This window comes from Sorex araneus, chromosome 3 (assembly GCF_027595985.1).
Source record: "Sorex araneus isolate mSorAra2 chromosome 3, mSorAra2.pri, whole genome shotgun sequence".
Taxonomy (NCBI): Eukaryota; Metazoa; Chordata; class Mammalia; order Eulipotyphla; family Soricidae; genus Sorex; species Sorex araneus.
In genome coordinates this window covers 201,579,992-201,603,561 of record NC_073304.1, presented here as the reverse complement: position 1 = coordinate 201,603,561, position 23,570 = coordinate 201,579,992, and the positions used below count along the sequence as shown (strand labels likewise).

Sequence of the window (23,570 nt, the reverse complement as noted above, 5' to 3'; positions counted from 1 at the left end):
GGGCTGCTGAGACCATGGGTTCCTCTGCTGGATGTACTCCCCAGAGCCAGTCTCTAGATACTGCATCTGCCAGAATGGTGAGGAGAACGAGAAATGTTTTAAAATTATTTACTTGTTTTTGATTTGGTGGAGAAAATTTTAAATATTTTTAAGAAAACTAGGGCTGCATTATTATAGGTCTATCAATATTAATAACCAGCATTCACATCAGGTGCCATTCTAAGCACCTTACAAGTATGAAGTCAATTTTTTATTACTCTGCATAAAATCAGCCACTGTGGGAAATTTGCATAGAGTAAGTCTTTGTCACTGTATGGTCATTTTCCTTTACCCACGGGCAAGGACCTGCTTACAAATAAAGTCTTGGGAAAGGTAAGCTGTAAAAGAATGAAGCCAAAGGTGTATCAAGTAATAGGAACAGTCTTCCTTATCAGGATAAAACATTCATTGGTTTTTGACCAAAGTCGTCTTCAATGGAAAGAGACAGGGAAGAACAGTGGAAAAATGAACAAGGGGAGAAGCTGATCATAATACTGTAGCTGCAGCCTTGTGAGAGGTTAAGATATAAGCAACATCATAAACGAGGTCTAAGGATATTTAATGACCACAGAATTAAGACTCTCATGGCCCTTGAACACAGTCATAGAACTCTCTGCTCATACCATAAAAGGCTATTAACAAATTGAGAAACAATAAATCAAGCAGCAGTTTTCACTTGTTAGTCTTTGCAACTTCCTGTCCATTAAAAAAAAAAAGTGGTTGGAAGGATATTCAACCTTAAGGCTTTATTTGGAAATCAGATGCCTCTACATTGCATATTATCACTTTCCTTCATACTTTAAAGGAAAACACTTAAAAGTTCACCACAATTGGGTGCTGTTATTTTTTCTTTGCATAAGATTTTGTTCTTCTATAAGAAGTATCTTTCTCTATTCAAGCCATAAAAATGTCAATGAATGCTATTTCCATTCATATAATCATTTGAAAGTCACCTACAAACAAAATTTGACATGAAGCACTCATAGTTTAGGATCTTTTTTCATCAGTCCCATGTTCTTGTAGTCGATTTCAAATGTTTGGTACAGATAATATGAGACTTGAAGAATTTCATGAAACCATCATTTGTGTGAGAAACACAAAATGGTTTCTAATTCTGTCTTTTTTTAAAAGTCTTTTCTTTTTTTAAACTTTTATCTTCAACAGCTCTCTTCTTGCTATTTTGATCAGTGGGCTTTTTCCTGTGAAAAGAAAAAAGAAAGATGAGTCAGAAATTCTAGATGTGTGTACTTCCAAAAGATTACCAGCTTGATAGACCTTTACTGAAAACTATCACATAATCATGCACACGAGGTACCAGAAACACAAAAACACATCAGACATGGCCTCTCCTTTAAAAAACCACAATCACTTAATAGAGAAACATCATAACATGGTAAAAAAGACAGATTCTGAACCTAACTTTATATTACCTTAATAGTAACAACTACATCAAATAAGAAAGTATTTTATTATAAACTTATATGTATTAACCCAGGCAAATTTCCTAAATTATGAAAAGGATTTTACTAATATCCTCACTTTACAGATGAAGAAAATGAGGCAGTGGCTGAATGACTTGCCCATCACTACCACACTATTAATAATAGAAGTCAGACCTAAGTCCTGACAGTGTCCTAGTGTGCTTAGACTCTGGCGAATGATGAATGCTATCAACTAAGTGAATATAAGAGGATGTAATCAATGTTTTCAACTGTAGTGTAGTAAGTCAAAGTCCTTAGATGTGTACCAAATAATTTAATCCTTAACCAACTCTAAGTGTAGAGTTGGTTAAGGATTAAATTAGAGTTGGTATTATTTACACAGTCATTTTCAATTTATAGAAAAGGAAAGATGCTTAGAGTGGTGAAGTGACTTGTCCAAAGTTCCAAAATTAGATCATATCAGAACTAGTTGTTCTGGCTCCAAATCCATTTTTCCCTCTATACAATACGGTGAGCTGCAGTCCACCAGGCAACAGGATACAGATACAGGCTGATTACTCAGCTGGGAAGCTGAGACTGAAGACCTGGACTTAAGAGTTTTCAGTATAGAGGTGTGAGCTGAGGCTCTAGGTAGGGTTAGGCTCATTTGAGTGGAGGGGTCATATGCCTGGATAGAATGCATTTTGTCAAACCAAAGAAAACCTTTTTTTTCTTTTTTTTGCTTTCTGGGTCATACCCAGCAATGCTCAGGGGTTACTCTTGGCTCTGCACTCAGGAATTCCTCCTAGCAGTGCTTGGAGGACCATATGGGATACTGGGAATAGAACCTGAACCCAAGCTGGTTACATGCCAGGCAAACGCCCTACCCACTGTGCTATCGCTCCAGCCCCAGAAAACCATTTTTGTAAATTCCAATCTTGCCTCAATTTCAAATTCTGTTATTGGACAATTTGGTTTAATTAGTTGAGACTCTAAGAGATACCTCATAATCGACCTATAAGTCAACTTGCATTCAATATGTCCAGTATCAAACTAATGAGACTCACTTAAGAGATTCTTTTGTACAGGTGAGAAATGATTATTACCTTAATGAAATCCAAATCTAAAATAAAATATAAGGTAATTTACTTTAGATCCCAGAGTTGGAAATGTATATATGTCAATGAGCATAAGCATCAGATTACATTATATTAAATGGTTTTAATTTTCCTTTTTGTAAGTCAAAATCGTAAGTAATAACTAATTGGCTCTTACTGATTTATCTTCTGATCATATCTTCCAGTTCTTAAAGTTTTTCTGGAATAAGCAATATAAAGATCGTTATGTGCCTAAGGGGGCAGGTTGGGATGGAGAGGGAAGCTGGGGATACTGGTGGAGGGAAGGTTACACTGGTGGTGTTGGAACATTAAATGCTTGAAACAACTGTATAATGGTCAACTTTGTTAAATCCCAATATTTTTATATAAAATTTAAGAAAAGAGACACTTTTTGATACTTTGTATGCTCTATGCAGTGAACTGAATATTACTTCCTATAGTTAACACCAAATGTTAGGCTAAGATTAGTTCCCCTTAGAAAAGAAGGGTATTCTACCCTATTCCTTCTATATGCCCAAAGTCCTCCTATCCTGAAAGATAGTTCTGCCATCTTGAAATCTCAGTAATCACATCAATGGTTGTTTCTTCTCTGAAAACTTCTATCTTATTTAAAAATTATTCTCTAATTTTTTTTATGTTTGCATAATTTTGGGAAAAAAAGTCTCATTTTATATTTGTTCACATATCCAACTATGCAGTACCTGTAAGAACAATAAATACTTGTCTATTAGGTGAATGTAGGTGAAGGCTTTTATTTCATATATATTTTATATTACTAGTACAGGTAAAGCTTGAATAATATCATCTTTCTTAAATAATTGATAAAAAAATATCATCTTTCTTAAATAATTAACAATATCCTATCAACACATGGTGCTTCGAGCAACACTGAGCAACAAGATAGAACTCTATGCTAGGTAAAAAAGCTGTAGGCTTTAAGACTCTCCCAGGGTGCAGAGAAAAAGTGCAGGGCCTTACAGAGCCTCCACAAAGAGTAAGGTCACAAGTTCACACCTCCACAGATGCCAAGCATGAGTCTGGCAGCTCTGCTCCGGGGTGGTCGGTACAGACTGCACTGCATCCACATGTGTATAACACCACAAAAAGGGCAACTTAAAAAATTTCTAATAAACTTGCTCAAACTGCTACAAGTTTATCCACGTGTTACTTTTCGTAAGTGTTACAATATGCTCCAGCAATAATTTAGGGTTATATTGAAATCCTGCCCAAAATTCATTCAAGAATGACTCCTTTACAGCATAGTAACTGTAACACAATCAATACAATTTGTATAATATAAACTCCTAGTCTGGTATAATACTTTAGGATTAAACTGTGTTAACAATCATAACCATTGTGTCTCAAGGTATGTTCAAATACAGGCAGTGTGAAGATGGTGTGCAAGGCAATTCTAATTCAAAGTAAGTTGAAATTATACTTGAAAAACAACAACAACAACAACAAAAAGCCAGACTATTATATACAGAGAATATAATAGTTCTCCAAGTTTCCAAATCAAAGGTAATCCACTACTTTTACTATATCCCCCAAAGAAGTGAAGTTCTATGCATTCTATTTCTAAAAAATAGAGACTGAGGAAAAATAATGCCTTTTACTACTATAGGACAACAAGCAATAACTTATTTGAATCATATACTTACTGTTTATCTTTAGCTTTTTCTAAGAAATATTTTGGTGTTGTACTAATGCTTGCCCTTTCCAATGGCTTCTTAATCATCTTTTTCTTTTGTTTGCTGAAAGTTAAAAGAGGAAAGCATTAAGTGCCACATAATTTTTTTTTTTTTTTTTGCTTTTTGGGTCACACCCAGTGATGCTCAGGGGTTACTCCTGGCTTTGCACTCAGGAATTACTCCTGGCAGTGCTTGGGAGACCATATGGGATGCCGGGGATCGAATCCGGGTCGGCCGCGTGCAAGGCAAACGCCCTACCCGCTGGACTATCGCTCCAGCCCCCAAAGTGCCACATAATTTAAAAGAACTAAAACTAGGTTGATACTTGATCACAAAATTCAGTTATTAATGCATTTTTTACTTATAGTGATATTGTAACTACTTCAGTAGATTACAAAATAATGTTCAGAGTGTAACCAAGTGTAACCCCTGAGCACCACCAGGTATGGCCCAAAAACAAAACTTATCACCAAAGAGAGATGGTAAGTTTTGGGCCATACCTGGTGGTGCTCAGGGGTTACACTTGGTTCTGCACTCAGAAATTTCTCCTGGCAGGTTTGGGGGACTAAATGGGATACCAATCATAGAGCCCAGGTAGGCTGCATGCAAGGCAAGTGCCCTACCTGCTGTATTATTGCTCCAGACTCCAGATGAAAAATATCTTTTTTGGTATTTGGCGTTGGGGGGAAGTTTGGACCATACCTAATAGTGATCAGGGGTCATTCTTGGCTTTCAAAAGTGGTGCCAGGAACTGAACTGGAGCCAGCAGCATGGATGGCAAGTGCCTGACCTTTTGAAGTATCTCTCTAGCCCCTATATTCAATATTAACTTGTTTTGCGGCCACACCTAGCAGTGCTCAGGGCCTATTCCTGGGCTCTGAAATCAGGGATCACTCCTGGCAGGTTCAGGATACCAGGGATAGAACCCAAGTTAACTGATGCAAAGTGAACACCCTACCCACTGTACTATGCCTCCAACCCCTAAAAGTTATTTTTACTGTACTTTAGGTACCATGGTTCAATGGTACCTAATGTTTATGCTTTTAGATGTATAAAGTTACTGTACCTTTACCGCCATCAAAATGACAAAGACCCTCCTCCACTGTCCTTGAGTAACCACTCATCAGTCTCTCCCTCCCTCTCCAGCTCCTCCCCCAATCCACTTTCAGTATGTTTTTTAAAAAGCTCTGATTAAAATATCTGTGTCAACCTTAGATCCCATACCAACAAGCATTAGAGTTGATTTTGCCTAGTTAACTGTTTTTGTTTTATTAAAGTAAAATAAACTCTGAGCAACTTCACCTGTTCTAGATGCTTTAATTAAAAAAAAAAATCCCTGAATACTCAACAGAGAGATAATTAAATGGTTGAGCATATGCTTTGCATGCTAGAGGCCCGGGGTCAGTCCTCAACACAGCTGGGAATAACACTGAAATACAGAGCTGGGAACAGACTCAGCACTTCTGGGTGTGACCCAAAAAGCAAAACCAGCACCCCCCCTCAAAAATCCAAATACTTATATTTTCAAATAAGAAAAAACTGGTGAGGAAATAACATAATATCCACTGACATTTAATAGATTCATTTTATCTTAAAGATGTTGTAAAGTAGTAGTAATAGTATCGGAACTATAATGTGCAAGAAACCAGGAAAGTAAATGCAAATAGCAAAGTTCCAGGAAAAATTAAGATTGTACCTTAACAGTTTCTGGAAACCTTTGATGTATTCTGGTACTGGACATCCGGCCTGCTGTATAACATTGGCAACACTGAAAATACACCCATAAACGTAAATTTGCATAATATCAACAGATGTTTATTTAGACCCTCTAAATAAGAAAAAATAAAGCACAAACAAACCTAGCCAAGTGTTTTGATATACTATCAACTGCCACCAGAAGTGATCACAGAGGACAAGAAAGAATTATATACTAAAACCTCTGTTAGATTAATTTTGAATAAATCATCAAATTTATGAATAATTTTATGTAGTTATAAATAATTTTATTTTTGTTTTTTGGGCCATACTCAGCAGTGTTACGGCTTCCTTCAGGCTCTGCACTTTATTTTTTTTTTTAGCTCTGCACTTTAGATTCACTCTTGGTAGGGCTCTAATGTGGGGATCAAACCTGGTTTGGCTACATGCAAGCCTAACTCCCTACAAGCTGTACTATTGCTCTGGTCCTTGATGAATAATTATAGGTAGCAACTACTTCTACTCAACATTCATCAAGCTCTCAAAAGTTACTTAGCCCAAGGATGAGACATTGATGGAAACAGATTCATACTTAAATTTATTAAAAAGACATCTGCTTACTATAGGCGTGGCCTTATTTTAAGCAGTTCATGTAGAGTTACTCAATTCTCATGATGATCCTTTGTAGTAAATGACACTGCTGCCATTTCCCACATGGAAAACCTAGATGCCTGGGTATACTGATATCAGGGTCATCAGGTTTGTATAGCAGACCTCTGGTGAAGAGAGGCTATTGGAATGTACTCCTCTATACCTGCACTTGGGTAAGTCTGCTCATGGGGTAACCAAGGCTGATTGAGCCCAACTAGAAAGCACAAATCTGTATCTTTATGAAAACTGATAAATCAAAGCACAAAACTCAAATTTCAATTATGTTAAAATCTATGAGGAGGACTTAAATTTAGACCCAAAATTCTAAAAGTATATCATGAGCTGGACTGTGTAACATCTGAACAGTTTTTCCTGGGATTCAATATAGAACGCCATCTGCCTCTGAGAGAAATGGAAGAAATAACTTTGATTGAACCCAAAACCCTTGGGAGTTAACTTTTTTGAGGGAGAGGGTGAGGGGATGGTTGGGGACACACCTGTCTTTGTTCATTAATTACTCCTGAAGTGTTTAGGGTACCACATGCAGTGCTGGGGATCAAATCCAGGTTGGTCACATGCAAGCCAAGCCTTAACCCATGTTCTATCTTTCCAGACCCAGAGGTTAACCTTAAACTGCTCAAGAGGATCTAGGGGCTATTGGAGTACACTCCTCTATACATGCCCTGCATGACCCCAAAAATTCAATCCCAATGCCATACATGTAAGCTAATAAGGACAGTCCCTGGCCCTTTGCTTGGGACCCCAGTTGTCATAATGGAGCATGGATGTCCAGAACACTGCAACTAAACTATGACTCCTTTGTAACTCCCCCAGCCCCCAGCAAGTATGTGTCTGAGCACCACCAAAAAATCCCAGCAAGCACAACCAGTTTGGTCACTTCAGCACTGGTAAGCACCAAAAGACAAGCGTGAGTACCACAAAAGACAAAGAGTGAAAGAGAGAGCATATAACATCAGAGAGAAGGAAAAAGGAAGCCCCATAATCCAAGTATGTGGGTACCACCATCAAGTGAGTACGTGTATGTGTGTGTCTCCCTGTCTCACCCCCTCAGCACAGTGGCTGGAAAATAAAAAGCCCTGTGATCACCTGCCTTTCTATCCTGGCTAAATTCTCATTGACTAATACCATGTAAGAATTTGGTTACTTCATAATTATCAGTTTATATAGATACATATGTAATAATATACACATATGTAAAATAACCATGCCAACTTAAAATTAAGATTAAGCTTTTTTTTTCTAATTTACCTTCTTAATAACGGTTTATCATCTTCAGTAAAAAATGTAACAGCTTTTCCTTTATGCCCAGCTCTTCCAGTTCGACCTAAGAGAAATCAGACCACCAAAATACACTTTTGAGAGAGCATAGGACCTTCAATAGTCACCCATAAAACTGAATTTTGGGGTAGGGGTGAGTTGAGCCATACCAGTGGTACTTGGGGAATTATACTTGCTGCAGATCTAATCAGGGTCACAGCCAAATCAGACTCATGCAAGGCAAATGCCTTACTTTCTGTACTATCTCTCTGGTTTCAAAAGTAATTGAACTTTTCACAGCACTAAAAACAGTATCTTTGGGAGAACAGAAAGGAACTAAGAAGCTAGGTTAATAGGGGCTTAGCAGAGGCAAAGAGCAGAGACAACTCACCTATCCTGTGAATATATTCCACTGAACTGGTTGGAAAATCATAGTTGATGACCAAGTTCACACCTTTAAAATCAATCCCTCTGGCTAGCAAGGCTGTACAAATAAGAACCCAGATTTTTCCAGCTCTGAAGCTCTGGACTGTGTTATCTCTCTGGTTAAAAGAACACATTTTTATCATTAAATGTTTTAGGGCCATTCTAGGAGTTAAAAAGAAATGCTTCATATACTTTATCTTTATCATGATCATGATCATGATCATCATCACCATCACCATCCTGTTGATTGTCGATTTTATCGAGTGGTCTCAGTAATGTCTCCATTCGTCCTAGCCCTGAGATTTTAGAAGCCTTGCTTTACTCATCCTTCCCAACAGTGCCACATTGGAGGCTCTTTCAGGGCCAGGGGAATGAGACCCATCATTGTTACTGGTTTTGGCATATCAATACGCCACAGGGAGCTTGCCAGGTTCTCCGAGAGGGAGAACCAAGCTATAAGATATCCCTTCTGGGAGCTTTTATAGTCTCTGGATGTTGGCTGTTGATGGTATTACATGGTGCTGGGGGCAGTTTCTGGGTGTAGTCACTAGCTACTGGAAAATGATCTGAGTAGAAGAGGCCCAGTCCCTAACTGAGCAGGCTTGGAGATCTCAGCCCCGGGTCCCACACACCTGGGTTCCTCTGCCGGTTCCTTCATGCATGAGGCTCGTCTGAACATGGAGAGGGGCCTTTAAAATTTTTTGTAATTAAAATCTTATTTTAAAAGTATACATTTGATTTTGGACTGGAGCGATAGCACAACGGGTAGGGCATTTTCCTTGAATGCGGCTGACCCGGGTTCAATTCCTCCGTCCCTCCTGGAGAGTCTGGCAAGCTACTCAAGAGTATCCTGCCCGCACAGCAGAGCCTGGCAAGCTACCTGTGGCGTATTCGATATGCCAAAAACAGTAACAACAAGTCTCATAATGGAGACATTACTGGTGCCCACTAGAGCAAATCGATGAGCAATGGGATGACAGTGACAGTGACATTTGATTTTGGACTGGATTGATTGCACAGCAGGTAGGGCGTTTGCATTGCATACAGCCGACCTGGGTTCAATTCCTGTTCCTCTTGGAGAGCCCGGCAAGCTATCGAGAGTATCCCGCCCGAATGGCAGAGCCTGGCAAACTACCGGTGGCGTATTCAACATGCCAAAAACAGTAATAAGTCTCACAACGGAGATGTTACTAGTGCCCGCTCAAGCAAATCGATGAACAATGGGACGACAGTGCTACAGTGCTACATTTGATTTTACCTGTTGTTGAGTTCTGTCTGCATGAATAACATCCACATTAATACCCTCATATATGAGTTCATGAAAAAGTTCCTTTGCCCTTTCAATGGACTGAACAAAAACAAGAACAGGTGGATTGAAACCCTGAAAGAAAGGCAAAAAACATCAATGTAGCACCCTATAATCAAGAACACAATTGCACTATTTTCATGATTTTAGTTTTTTAAAAACCAAATTCAATTCGGCATATTTTCCTCCTCCCAATTTTCAGACCCGGGTCTAAATTTGCCTTCATCTTCCCACCATCCATTCTCTACTTGACAGGAACTGTGATTTCCTATATGCCAACTCCAGGTTCTGTCTACTTTCATTCCTTTCTTACTGTTTTGGGGTCACACCTGGTGATGCTCAGAGCTGATCCCAGCTCTGTACTCAGAGATCACTCCTGGTGGGGCACAGGGGACCGTATAATGCCAGGGATTGAACAAGGATTGGCCATGTGCAAGGCAAGCATCCTCCCTGCTGTACAATCTCTCTAGCCCCTGAATACTTTATCTTTCTAGGGCAGATACTTGTTACTTAAAATAATCTTCTGGTTTTTGTGCCTCAGAACATTTTTATTCTACTAAATGTAGAATACTATCTTTTAACTCAGTTATTGTAACTGTGTTAAGTCCCTCTACTGCCTCCAAAGTTTAGTCCTTGTCTTTTAATTCTTTCAATATATCTAGTAAATAAAATTTCATGTATCATCTGTCAGCTCTAAGCAGATGATTTTTACAAATCATTAATTCCACCCCCCACCCAGCTTGCTTTCTCTCTCCTTCCTTAGTTTTGGAACCACTTTATGGTTGTCAGAGGCGTCCCTGGCTCCAGGTCAGGAGTGGCACTGGTGGTGTTCAGGGACCATCAGTGGTGGTAGGGATGGAGCCAGGGCTGCTGTCCCATGCATGTAAGCCCCTGTTCCTGTACTGTCTCTACTGTCTCTCTGGCTCCAGATTTCTTTTTTCTCTTTTCCACTTAAGACTATTAACAAAACAAACACATCGGCACTTACATGCCAAATGCTAAATGTTTTTTTTGTATTAGATGAAAAGTACTAATCCTAAAACAATTCTATGAGGTAGATTATTATCATTCCAATTTTACAGATGTGAAAACTATGAAGTCAAGAGGTTATTTTATTTAGAGGAAGGTTTCCAATTCAGATAGTTTGATGTGGCCCCCAAACACCAAAAATAAAAACCATAGGTGGCCACATTCTTTATATATATATATATTGAGCAACATAACACATAGTAAGGGCATTTGCCTTGTATGCGGCTGACCTGGGTTCAATTCCTCCATCCCTATAGGAGAGCCCGGCAAGCGACCAAGAATATCCCGCCCGCACGGCAGAACCTGGCAAACTACCTTGTGGTGTATTCAATATGCCAAAAACAGTAACAAGTCTCACAATGGAGACGTTACTGATGCCCACTCGAGCAAATCGATGAACAATGGGACCACAGTGCTACAATAGTGGTTTCTTTCAGTCTGACAAATGGTTCTGTCCAACCTGTTCTTTAATTCTCAACATAAGGCTTTCACCTTAGGTAACCTGTTCATTAATCAAACGCACTTGTTCACCCCTGAATCTTAAACTTCACCCCAGATGCTCTTCTGGTTTTTATCACTATCTCTTAACTTCCTTTTATAGAGGCCATATTCAGAAGAGCTGGAGGTAGAAGTGTAAGGTGGAGGGAGCCAAAGTGACTCCTGTCAATGCTGGGCCCAGGGGTGTAAGCTTTGTGCTCACAGGCCCAAGGGTATTTGGGTGCCAGCAGGGTCACACCCAGTGGTACTGAGGGTGAGAGTCTTGGGGGTGAGGCTGCCAGGGACAGAACTCAGGGCCTCACACATACATGGCTATCTGCTCCCTAGTTTCCTCTCTACCTTTTCGATCCTAAAATCCTTTAAGACTCAGACAAACTGTATTTTTTCTGTAAGGCTTTTCCCAATCAATTCAACTCATCAAGGTAGTCCCACCCACTCTCTGGATGTAGAATCAAAACACTCCAGAGCCTTCTGTGATACCTGATCATAAATCCAGTACACATAAATCCAGTACACATATTTAACTCATCCTCCAAAAAACTAAATTCAAGGCGGAGGACGTGGGATTTCTATTCCTTTTGTTTCTCTTTTGCTGTGCTGGGAATCAAATCCAGAGTGTCAAATATGCAAGACAAGTACTCTACCACTGAGTCCCAGGATTCATATCTATTAACCCCTGCCCTCACCCCTCACTTTTTGGGGGGGTCAGAAGGATATCCTAAGCAGTGCTCAGGAGGCTGGAGCTATTCCTAATGATACTAGCCTTGGTGCTGCATTAGTACAGCGGAGCTAGAGGTCACTAGGGCCATTTCCAGCGGTGCCAGGAATTGAACAGTTTCTCCACATGTCAGATATGCCCTTCAGTACTTAAGCAATCTCCCGGCTCCTCATCATTAAGTTCTTTAATATTTTTCAAATACTGAATCACCGTGAATTAATTACAAAGTTATTTATGATTGAATTTCAGGCATACAATATTCCAATACCCGTCCCTTTACCAGTGTCTACTTCCCTTCCCACCCCAGCTTCCTGTATGGCAGGAACTTTTTCATCATTTTTTGTTTTGGGGCCACTCTTGGTGATGCTCATGGGTTATTCTTGCCTTTGTACTAAGGAATTACTCCTGATGATGCTCATATGGGAGGCAGAGGATCAAGACCAGGTTGATCATATGCAAAACTGCCCTACCTGCTGTCCTATTGCTCTAGACCCCCATCATGAATTTTTTTTTTTTTTTTTGCTTTTTTGGGTCACACCTGGCGATGCACAGGGGTCACTCCTGGCTCTGCACTCAGGAATCAACCCATGGCTGAGCTCAGGAGACCATATGGGATGCTGGGACTCGAACCCGGGTCGGCCACGTGCAAGGCAAACGCCCTACCCGCTGAGCTATCACTCCAGCCCCCCATCATGAATTTTTATCGATAGCTCTATTCAATACATACTGAAACAACAAAAGAAGAACTTTGCTTAATGACCTACATTTCTATAATGCTCCAATTCCACAGGAAACCAGAGGAGTAATGAATGGGAAGAAGAAGGGAGCATGTATTAAGAGTATCTGTATCTCTAGGCATAGGATATAGATATAAAAGAAGGAGGCTCAGTTCTTCAGGTAAACCTTTTCCTAGCATACCCTGTGCTGGTAACATATTCTAAATGGCTCTGCACTTGGTACATTGTTTGGCTCAATGTGTCTTGTAAGATTTTACACTGGATTACTAAATATGATACAGAAACAGTGCTCACTCTCCACCAGTAACACAAGCTTAGGTAAACTTCATAAACGTTCAAGAATGTTAGCCAAATGTACCTTTTTAACAAGTTCCCTCATTGCAAGAAGTTTCCCAGTTTCAGACCCAACAAAAAGAAGTTCTTGTTCTACAGTCTCTACTGCAGAATTCCTGAGGAGAAAGAAATAAAAACTTGTTATTAATCGTATCACTGTATCACTGTCATCCTGTTGCTCATCAATTTGCTCGAGTGGGCATCAGTAACGTCTCCATTTTGAGACTTGTTGTTACTGTTTTTGGCATATCGAATATGCCTGGTAGACTGCCAAGCTCTGCTGTGGGGGTGGGATACTCTCAATAGCTTGTTGTGTACACACACACACACACACACACACACACACACACACACACACACACACACACCAGTGGATAATGCAGAAGAACTATTACCTTGCTCCAATAGATACAGAAATGACACTGTCCAGATTGAGTTTGCACCACTGTTCGACATCATATGCAAAAGTTGCACTGAACATAGCTCTTTTGACCTTGTGGGATGTACAGGCCAGGAAAATGGAAGCCAGCTGTTCTCTGAATCCAGTTTTGCCATCTTCAAACAGCTTGTCTGACTCATCTACCACCAGCCATTCAACACTAAGAAATAACAAAAAATGTGTGGGTATTAAACTGAAAGATCCACATTTCATTAATTGGGCATACACGAAGAAGTCAATCAGGAAACTATTTCTATCAGAAGTCAATCACGACACTATTTCTACTTATACCAAATAAAGTAGGAAAAGGTAAAAATAAGAAACAAAGCTCTATTCCATTAGCCTCAAAGTTATGAAATTCCATTAAACAACAACCAAGTTTCATATAAATTGTATGAACTTCATCAACCATGACTGTTCAAAGATGTGCAAAAGTCTAGGTGCATGATGCACTGTTTATCAGATCTTTGTCTTTTTGGGACACACTTGCAATACTCAGGGGTTACTCCTATATTTGTACTCAGGAATCGCTTCTGGTGGCACACACCTGACCATATGGGATGCTCCAGAAGCTGTAACTCTTTCCCAGACCAGATAATTGCTTTCTACTCGTTTCAATGAAAAACCATTTTCAGCACCAGCACTTACTGAAGCTGGCAGAGAACAAGCCCCAGAGGGCATTGTATAAACAACTGAGGACAAGACATAATCACTAAATGAAAAGCACACATAAAAGACACGACAATATTATCTGTACCTTGTTAAGTCTATTCCTGGGGGATCTTGCTTCAGTAAGTAGATCAGTCGATTTGGAGTAGTCACAAGAATATCTGTAGAAAAACAAACAGTACAAATAGCAATAACCAGACTTCACCCTCTTAAACCAGGGATTTAATCCCCCAAATCTGCTAATAAATAACCTGAGACATCGAGAGGAAGTGTTATACTGAGTGACTTATTTCACCAATAATAATTAATTTGAAATGAGAAAATACACCATTTCCTAGGCCTTGAAGTAAAACTTTGATGACAGACTGCTGGTTGTTAAAAGAATCTGACAACTGATACTTTCTTCTGATTTCCTACGAATTCCAAAACATCCCAGTGATAACTGGATCTTTCCTATTTAAAAGGAAAGTTCCAACACCTAAACCTATCATTATAACTGGTCCAAAATCTAAACCTATCATTATACTGGTAATATAAATATTACAATCTTCTTCCCTTGTAAGAAGCTAACTCTTCTAAAAAGAATTTTATACTTGAAGAAACACCAACTTATTAGTAATTCTTATGAATAAGCCCATAAACATGATTGTTCTGGGGCCATACCTAGCAATTGCTCAGGGGCTTTTTCTGGCAGTGCTCAGGGACCATGCAGTGCCAGGGATCAAACCTGAGCCTCACATTTGCAAAGCATGTATTCCACTCTTTGACTTATCTCCCCAGTCCTACCTGTACTTTTAAAAGTCCACCAAAGTCCAAATTACTATGTCCTAAGTTTTAGTTTCACGTTAACAGCATCACTGTCTCTATCCACTATAAATTAGTAGTATCTCTTATCAGTGGCAACAACTTTAAATGTCACCATATACTGCAGAACATTCTTGGGGTGAACGATGAGGTGATGGTAGAAGGCAGCATCGCCTCTGGTTGAGAGGCCCTGGTATATGCTGCACTTAAACAACTACTGGGGGCCTGTGAAGAGAAGATCTGCTCTTAGCGTCCCTGAAAGTCAAATTAATTACATGCACAGCTACACTTTAAGAACTTGGAATGCAGTGATTTTCAAATATCTTACATGCTTTCTGTATTTCAAGCGTGAATCTCTTACCAAATTTCTTAGAAGATTTGGGGCCAAATTTCTTGGCTGCCACTGCTGCTTTGTGGATCATGTGTATCCTAAATCCTGTTCCCTCAGAGATTTTTACCAGCTCTCGGTGAATCTAAAAGGGAAGATGTCTGAAACATTAGCTACTAAAATACTTGGTTAAGATTCATAGTCTCTTATACACTATTAACAAAATAAATATATCTCCAATCCTGATTATCTGAATTTAGACTGGCAATAATCTTTACATTAACCTGGAATCTCAGCATTTCAGACTTCAATGATCAACTAAATTCAATCATTTCTAGTAAACTTCATGTCTAGTAAACTAAGAGATTAAAATCTATATGCTACACGTCTTTAAGAATATTTTTACAAAGCTGTTCCATTCTGGGCATGAATTTTCTTTTAAGTACATAGGGAGGGTGGAGTAGATTGTTATATCATTGTACTATCTCAAAAACAGATGTTTCATTTTTCCCTAGATGAGAAAAATTAATTTTAGAGATGGGCTACATGACATATTCTTTTAACTTCCAGGATCTAGGAGCACTTAGCAAAAAGTACAAAATGCTAAAGCCACATTTAGACAATTATCAAGGTAAAAGGAACTTGTCCATTTGCAGTAAGATACAGAGCAATGTGTCATATAAATAATATTAACCATAGGGGCTGGAGCGACAGCATAGAGGGTAGGGCATTTGCCTAGCACGTGGCCAACCCGGGTTCTATTACCAGCATCCCATATGATCCCCTGAGTACCACCAAGAGTAATTCCTGAGTGCACGAGCCAGGAGTAACCCCTGTGCATCGCCGGGTGTGACCCAAAAAGAAAAAATAAATAAATAAAATAAAATGAATAATATTAACCATGAAAAGAATGTGGACCTTACCCTTCCCTTTCTAAAACCTTTTTAATCATTCTCAAATAAGATGGCCATCTCAAAAAGTTAATAGTATTGTAAATTAAAGAAACTTAAAATTATTTAAAAAAATAAAAGATGACCAAAGCAAACAAACAGCAAACACATCCTCTTTTAAAGTGCAAGTCATACCTGAGTGGCAAGTTCTCGTGTTGGAGAGATAATTAGGGCTCTGAAGCCTTTATTTGCTGGTTGTTTCAGCTGCATTAAAATAGGTATGCTAAAAGCCAAGGTCTTTCCAGATCCAGTGGGAGCAGAAGCCAGAAGTTCTCGACCCTAAAACCAAGCACATTAAGTACAAGGGAAAGAATTTAAAACTGTAGCTGTAGTGGTCAAGACAAATTCATGAAAGCATAGACTTATGAGAGGGGCCCTTTAAAGAATTCCAATAGGTCACATAAAATAGGAAGATTTAAAAGAGAGTGAAAGGAATAAACAAATGATGAAAGAAGGACAATTAGAGGCATTTTAGACCTACATACTCACATGGAGCATAACTGGAATAGCCTGCATCTGGATTGGTGTAGGTGACTGAAAGCCTGCATCGAGAATATTCTGAAGGAGTCGAGAATTGATTTTATATTCCTGATCAAGTTGCTGAAATGTAGCAATTGGGTCAGGCAGATCAGTTCCTTGTACATGAATTTTGTGTTTATTCCGGAAGAAGTTTATCTGAAAATGAAGTAAAAGGTTAGCCATGAGGGGCTGGAGAGATAGTACAGCAAGTAGGGGACTTACATGTGGTCAACCTGTGTTCAATCCTGGTATCACATACGGTGCCCCAGGTCCTGCCAGAAATAACCCCTGAGCACAGAGCCAAAAATAGGCCCTGAGCACTGAGGGTATACCTGCCTCCACCTCAGTCTCCCTCCCCCGCAAAAAAGAAGAAAGAAATTTAAGGTACAGTGCTATGGCTCAGCTATCCAAGTCAAGAACCTCACTGATGCGCACCGAGTTTTTGTGGTTTTTTTTTTTAATAATGTAGGAGTACTGCTATTTGTTCAGCCATTGATTAAGCTGATTGAAATGGGCATAAACTCCACATTACTTTTTTTTAAATTGTATCACCGTGAGATAGTTACAAAGCTATATATATATATATATATATACATATATACATATATATATATATTTGAGATTCAGCCATACAATGATGGAACACCCATCCCTCCACCAGTGCACATTTCCCACCACCCACATCCCAGTCCTCACCCTGCCTCTATGGCAGACAATTTCCCCAATATTCTCTCTAATTTAGGGGCATTATGTTTTGCTCGAAATTTCCCACCACTAATTCAAGTCTACCTGCCTGGGGCAGATGCTAGATAATTTATTTTCTATTGCTCATTTTGTTATAAGCAATAGAAAAACACATGTTCTAATGATGGCATTTCGACAGGTCTGATTGTTGGGGGAGAAACTCCAAATAATAATAGTGGGTTTTCTGTTGAAAATTGAATGTAATCAAAGTAAAGAGAGAGTAAAGTGAAAATCATCTGCCACATAGGCAGGGACAATAGTGCAGCGGGTAGGGCGTTCGCCTTGTACGCAGCCGACCTGGGTTTGATTCCTCTGCCCCCTGAGATACCGAGAGTATCTTGCCCACATAGCAGAGCCTGGCAAGCTACCTGTGGCATATTCAATATGCCAAAAAGAGTAACAAGAAGTCTCATGATGGAGACGTTACTAGTGCCCGCTTGAGCAAATCGAGAGCAACGGGATGACAGTGACAGTGATTGATCGTTCTGAATATCATGAGAGCTCACACAGCCATGATTGTAAATGTAAATTTCCAAATTGTAAACGGCTGGGTTCCAGAGACATCTCTGTATGGCACTAATCCATTTTGGGATTCAATTGGGAGTCTCTGGGCCAAGGCTGTTGGTCCGCTAAGATGGCCCGGAGGCAAATTGTGCTCACTGGGTTTTAACCCAAAATCACAAAATAAACTTTATTTTTTTAAATAAATAAATAAATAAGCATCACAAAAATGCTCAGGAGCTACTCCTGGCTTGAGGCTTTGTTTCCTACAGAGCTCAAGGGACAACAGAGTGCCAGGGACCAAACTTAGGACTCCTATACACACAACATGCATTCCAACCCGAAGATCTCTCTGCATCCCCCAAGAAAACACCATCTTAAACACAAATCAGCCTTGAAAACTGACCAAATTAAGAATAACGCATACTTTTTCTTAAAGAATTTTATTTTATTTTGCTTTTTGGGTCACATCCAGCAATGCTCAGGGGTTACTCTGGCTCTGCATTCAGATATTACTCCTGGAGATGCTTAGGGAACAATATGGGATGCCAGGGATTGAACCCGAGTTGGCAGCGTGCAAGGCAAATGCCCTACCCACTATATTATTGCTCTGGCCCCTTAAAGAATTTTAAACTTTAAATTTGTTTACTTTAAAGTTTTCAATCTGATCAATTTGTGAAAAAGAACTGAAAGTCCTTGGACAACCATATTATATGTATATGGACATTTATGACATGTATAAATGTATAAATGTTTGGACAAGCCTCACACATGAAGGAACCAGCAGAGGAACCCAGGTGTGCGGGACTTGGGACCAAGATCTCCAAGGCTGCTTGGATCAGGACTGGGCCTCTTCCACCCAGATTCCCCATTTTCCAGTAGGTAGGCAGTCACACCCAGAAACTGCCCCTGGTGCTGTGTAATCTCATCAATGGTGGCCAGCATCCAGAGACTATAAAACCAAGCTCCTGGAAGGGTGCAACTGCAATGTGGCTGCGTGACATCTGATAGCCTAGTTCTCCCTCTTGGAGAGCCTGGCAAGCTACCGAGAGTTCACTGCTTGCATGGGGGAAAGCCTGGCGAGCTCCTCATGGTGTATTCATATGCCAAATACAGTAACAATGATGGGTTTCATTCCCCTGACCTGAAAGAGCCTCTAAATGCGGCACCACTGTGGAAGCAAAAGTGGGGAAAAAAAAACAATTAAGGGGTCAGAGAGATATTAACAGCAGGTAGGGTGCTTGCGTTGCACATAACCAATCTGGTTTCTATTCCCAGTGCCACATTTGGTCCCCCGAGCCCCACTGGTAGTGATCCCTGTGTGCAGAGGCCAGAGTAAGTCTTGAGCACTGCTGGGTGTGGCCAAAGAACCACCAACAATGACAAAAACAAGGAATTAAATGAAAAATTTCTAACCTTTTCTTTTCTGAGATGTTCCAACTTTCCTGAAGTTAGTTTACCTTCTTTTTTAATTTTTTTATCCTCAATCTTTGCTTCCACAGATGACATCCACTGTATTGTAGAACCTTCTTCTTGAGTAATTGTTTCTAAAATATATTTTTAAATGAAAAAAAGTTTTAAGTACGTGGCTGGAGAGATAATACATAGGGAAGGTGTTTGCCTGGCACCAATTCAAGTTCTATCCCTGGCGCCCCATTTGATCCTGCAGACTGCCAGGAGTGATCCCTGGGCGGACAGGTGTGGCCCAAAAAACAAAAACAAAATAAGATTTTAAATGCAACATTCTTAAGTACAGCAAACGGACAGAGCACAACACACACAAAACATACAGGCATTGGAAGTATAGTTCAACAAGACGAGAGCATGCTAAGTGCACTAGGGTCAAAATATAATCCCCCAACAAAACATGGAGGCCCCAATTAATCCCTGCACCACATGACCCCCTGAGCACAGAGCTGGGATTAAGCCCTGAAAACCATACAGTTGTGGCCCCTCACCCCAATAGAAAACACAAGAGTTGATGCACCTCAAAGAACATTGTAGCACTGTAGCACTGTTCTCCCGTTGTTCATCAATTTGCTGGAGCGAGCACCAGTAATGTCTCCATTGCGAGATTTGTTACTGTTTTTGGCATATCAAATATGCCATGGTAGCTTGCCAGGCTCTGCTGTGCGGGCGGGATACTCGGTAGTTTGCCGGGTTCTCCGAGAGGGACAAAGGAATCGAACCCGGATCAGCCACGTGCAAGGCAAACACCCTACCCACTGTGCTATCGCTCCAGTCCATAGAATAAAATAGGAGGTATAAAAGTTGGAATAGATAGTGCTGCAAGGAACTTAGGGGTGCAAACGTATTTTCTGCTTTTTGTTTTAGGGTCCTTAGAGTATATTCCGAGAAGCAGAGTTGCTGAGAAGCTCAATTCCTAGATTTTTTAGGAATGTGCATATTGTTTTCCAGAAAGGCTGTACCAGTCAACATTTCAACCAGTAGTGAATGAGAGTTCCTTTCTCCCCACATCCACACAAGCACTGGTTGTTCTTGTTGTTTTTGATGTGCACCAGTCTCTGTGATGTGAGATGATCCATGTTGTTTTGATTTGTAATCTCCCTGATGATTAGTGATGCCAAGCATTTTTTTTTACGTGCATTTGGCCAAAATTGTATTTCTTCTTTGAGGAAGTTTCTCTTCATCTCTTCTCCCCATTTTTCTAAAAACAACCCAAGTGTCTGAGAATAGACAATGGGATAAAGCAACATAATGGAATATTACTTAGCCATAAGAAAAGTGTGCTGCTACATGGATCCCTCCATCTAGAGAGTACGATGCTGAGTGAATTTAGTCAGAAGGAGAGAAAACAACACAGAATGATCTCTCTAATATACTGGGATATAGAGAAACATAAAGGTGGAATAACAAGTACCCACAGACAATAGAAACAAAGATCATTAAAACTGGTATTCATGACATTTGAGGGTGCTGGAGGATAGGAGAGGGAGGGGAGGGGACAATCTATGGCAGAGAGAAGGTTAACCAGGAGGAGGAGGTGGTGCTGAAAGATGGTAAAGTGTTATACATAAAACCCTACCAGCAATAGTACTGTAAACCACAGAGCAAATATTATATATATATATATATATCTGTACACACACACACAAACACACACACTCATAGAAGCAGACTGGTAGGTGGGAGGCAAATGGGGTTAATGGTGGCAGGGAATTGGGGGAGGAAGTGGACACTGGTGGAGGAATTGGTATTAAAACATTGTGTGCCTGAAACCCAATTCTGAGTAACCTTGTAATTTCACTGGTAACTGAAAAGTAGTGTGTTTTAAAAACTGGAAGAGAAGCAAATTCTGGTATCACACTTCACCACAGAATTGTCACCACTGTATAATCAAGCCTACTTTGTTTTTCCAGTAATACCAGCACAATTTTGTTTGGGGGGGCCCACATCCAGCAGTGCTCAGGGCTTACTCCTGAATCTACTCCTGAATCTACACACAGGGATCACTCCTAGAGGGGCTGAGGGGGGCTTAATGTCAGAATTGTTAATGTGCCATTGTTGAATTGCTGATGCATCGTTCTTACTTGGGACTGTTTCTTGTTTCCCAAAAAGTCCAGTCTCTGAAGCACCTGACTTAACCCCTAGATTCTCTCTTTGGCCCTGAAACTTTAGGAAAAATAAGTTTCAGAGGAGCTTGGAGGTGAAGAGACAGAGGTTAAGACTCTGGTCTTGCAGCCAGCACCCTTTATCCCAGACAATACCTGTGGTCCCCAACCATGTGAGGAGTTATCTCTGAGTATTGAGCCAGGAGTAAGACCTGAGAACAGTCAGATGTCCAAAAGCCAAGACAAAGTTAACAAATAAATAAGAAAAAAAATGATGAAACAAATGACATGTGACAAACTAGAAAACATCTGTAAACATAACATGCTAATAAATACACAGCTAACATCCTAAATGTCTGAGTAATAAATAAAAATGAAAAGATTTAACAGAAGGAAACAAATCAAGCGCGAACCTGAAGCCAATCTCTTCCTCTTTCTCTTGTTCTGCTTCCTTTCAGTAAGGCACTCTTCTCTTTTCTCTTCATCTTGGGGCTCTTGAAAAATTGCTGATGCGCCATTCTCGCTTGGGACGGACTTCTTGTTTCCAAAAAAGTCCAGTCTCTGAAGCACCTCCGATGAATCAAAGTCGCATTTCCGTTTTCCTACCTGAGACCACAAAATTTATGTCTATTGACAGGTACTGCTCTCATCCAAGCAGAACTGATAGTATGGACAGTAATTTCCCATCTCATTCTTTCACCAAACATTGGTTGTAGCTAACAAAGCTGAAAAAAAATGGAATCCACAAAGGCATCCTTCCTGAGCTCAATATAATAATAGAACGAACACATACATGCTTATCAGCACCAGCAGACGTTCACATCTATATTGTACACATAAATATATCTTCAGGCGGATTTCTAACTATATTTATTTGTTTTTTGGTTTGGGGGCCACATCCAGTGATGCTCAGGAATCGGGATCACATGGGATGCCAGGGACTGAACCTGGCAATGTAAGACAAGCACCTTCCTTACCAGCTGTACTATTTCTCCAAACCCTCTAAGCATATGTATACCCATTAAGTGACCCCATCCTTCCAACAACCCTGCGAGGTAAACAGAAGTACCACAAATGAGAAAATCAGGGCATTAGGAGGCTCATTAATTCGATGTAGTCTCAAAACCATGGTAGCTAGCAGCTCCTGGCTTTGCAACCAAACAATCTGGGTTCAGATTTCAAATTCTTTCGTTTGGGGACCACAGCTAGCGATGCCCAGGGGTTGTTACTCCCCACGCCGGGCTGGGAGTAGTGGCGGTGATTCTGGAGGTGGCCCGGGGGGACCACACGAGATTCCTCCACCTGGTCCGCGAGCTCCTCCCCGGCCCGTCGAACTCTGGACCAATATACAACATGCCGCCGATGGGAAAACGAAGAAACACATCTCTCTCGCCGGCTGCAGGGGTCATATTAAAAATCTTTAGACCACCGGGCCCGGACTTCCTCCTCTCTTTCCTGCTCCCCCTTCTGAACCGCGCGTCTCATTCCGTTACCTAACACGCAGGACGCACGCCTGTATCCAAGAAAAAGGAAACAGTCCCCGCCCGCTAAACGAAGCACATGCCCGGTGTGGAAAAAGACGACAGCAACAAGGATCGGTTCCCTCTATCTGGCGGGGGGATGAGGGGGTTCCGGTTGTCAAAATTCCTTCCCCCGCTCCTAAAGCGGGGTGGGAAGAAGACTTCTCAAAGTATTGCAACGGTGCCTGGAATAAACGGTCGTGGGAGGGTGGGACGGGGCAACTGTCGCAGACGCCAAGCCGGCCGAGCGTGCCCAGGGCCGGGGAGGAACTCCTGGGAACGCGACGCGGGGAACCGTGCACAAGCGCCGCCGGGACCCGGACCACGCCTCGCGACGCTCCGGGGACACGTTCGGAACGCCGGTCACCCCGCCAAGCTGCGCCAGCTCCCACCCAGCTACCTGCCGGGGGCTTCAGCCTCGGCGCAAACGTACCTGGAATCGGGTCGCGTCCGCAGAGAAGCGCCTCACGTCAAACCTGGCGCCCGCGCCCAGGCGGCGGAAGAGATCGTGAGCGTCCATCTTTACCCGGAAAGCACCAGTCCTTCCGGCGCCTGCGCGGAGGGCGCCCGCCTGACAGCGCCTG

The 23,570-nt window shown here is 40.9% G+C and overlaps 1 protein-coding gene across 1 annotated transcript; it reads right to left on the bottom strand.

The window, feature by feature from the left end:
- Positions 1 to 582: 582 nt before the first annotated feature.
- DDX52 (DExD-box helicase 52) lies at positions 583 to 23,549 on the bottom strand. Its single transcript, XM_055131414.1, has 15 exons — positions 23,420 to 23,549; positions 21,880 to 22,072; positions 19,311 to 19,441; positions 16,620 to 16,805; positions 16,266 to 16,409; positions 15,214 to 15,325; positions 14,137 to 14,209; positions 13,336 to 13,539; positions 12,966 to 13,056; positions 9,578 to 9,700; positions 8,285 to 8,435; positions 7,885 to 7,960; positions 5,966 to 6,037; positions 4,240 to 4,332; positions 583 to 1,238 (listed from the first exon to the last, which is right to left on the bottom strand). The coding sequence occupies exons 1-15, from the start codon at positions 23,504 to 23,506 to the stop codon at positions 1,148 to 1,150; spliced, it is 1,827 nt and encodes a 608-aa protein (XP_054987389.1). The 5' UTR covers positions 23,507 to 23,549; the 3' UTR covers positions 583 to 1,147.
- Positions 23,550 to 23,570: the final 21 nt, after the last annotated feature.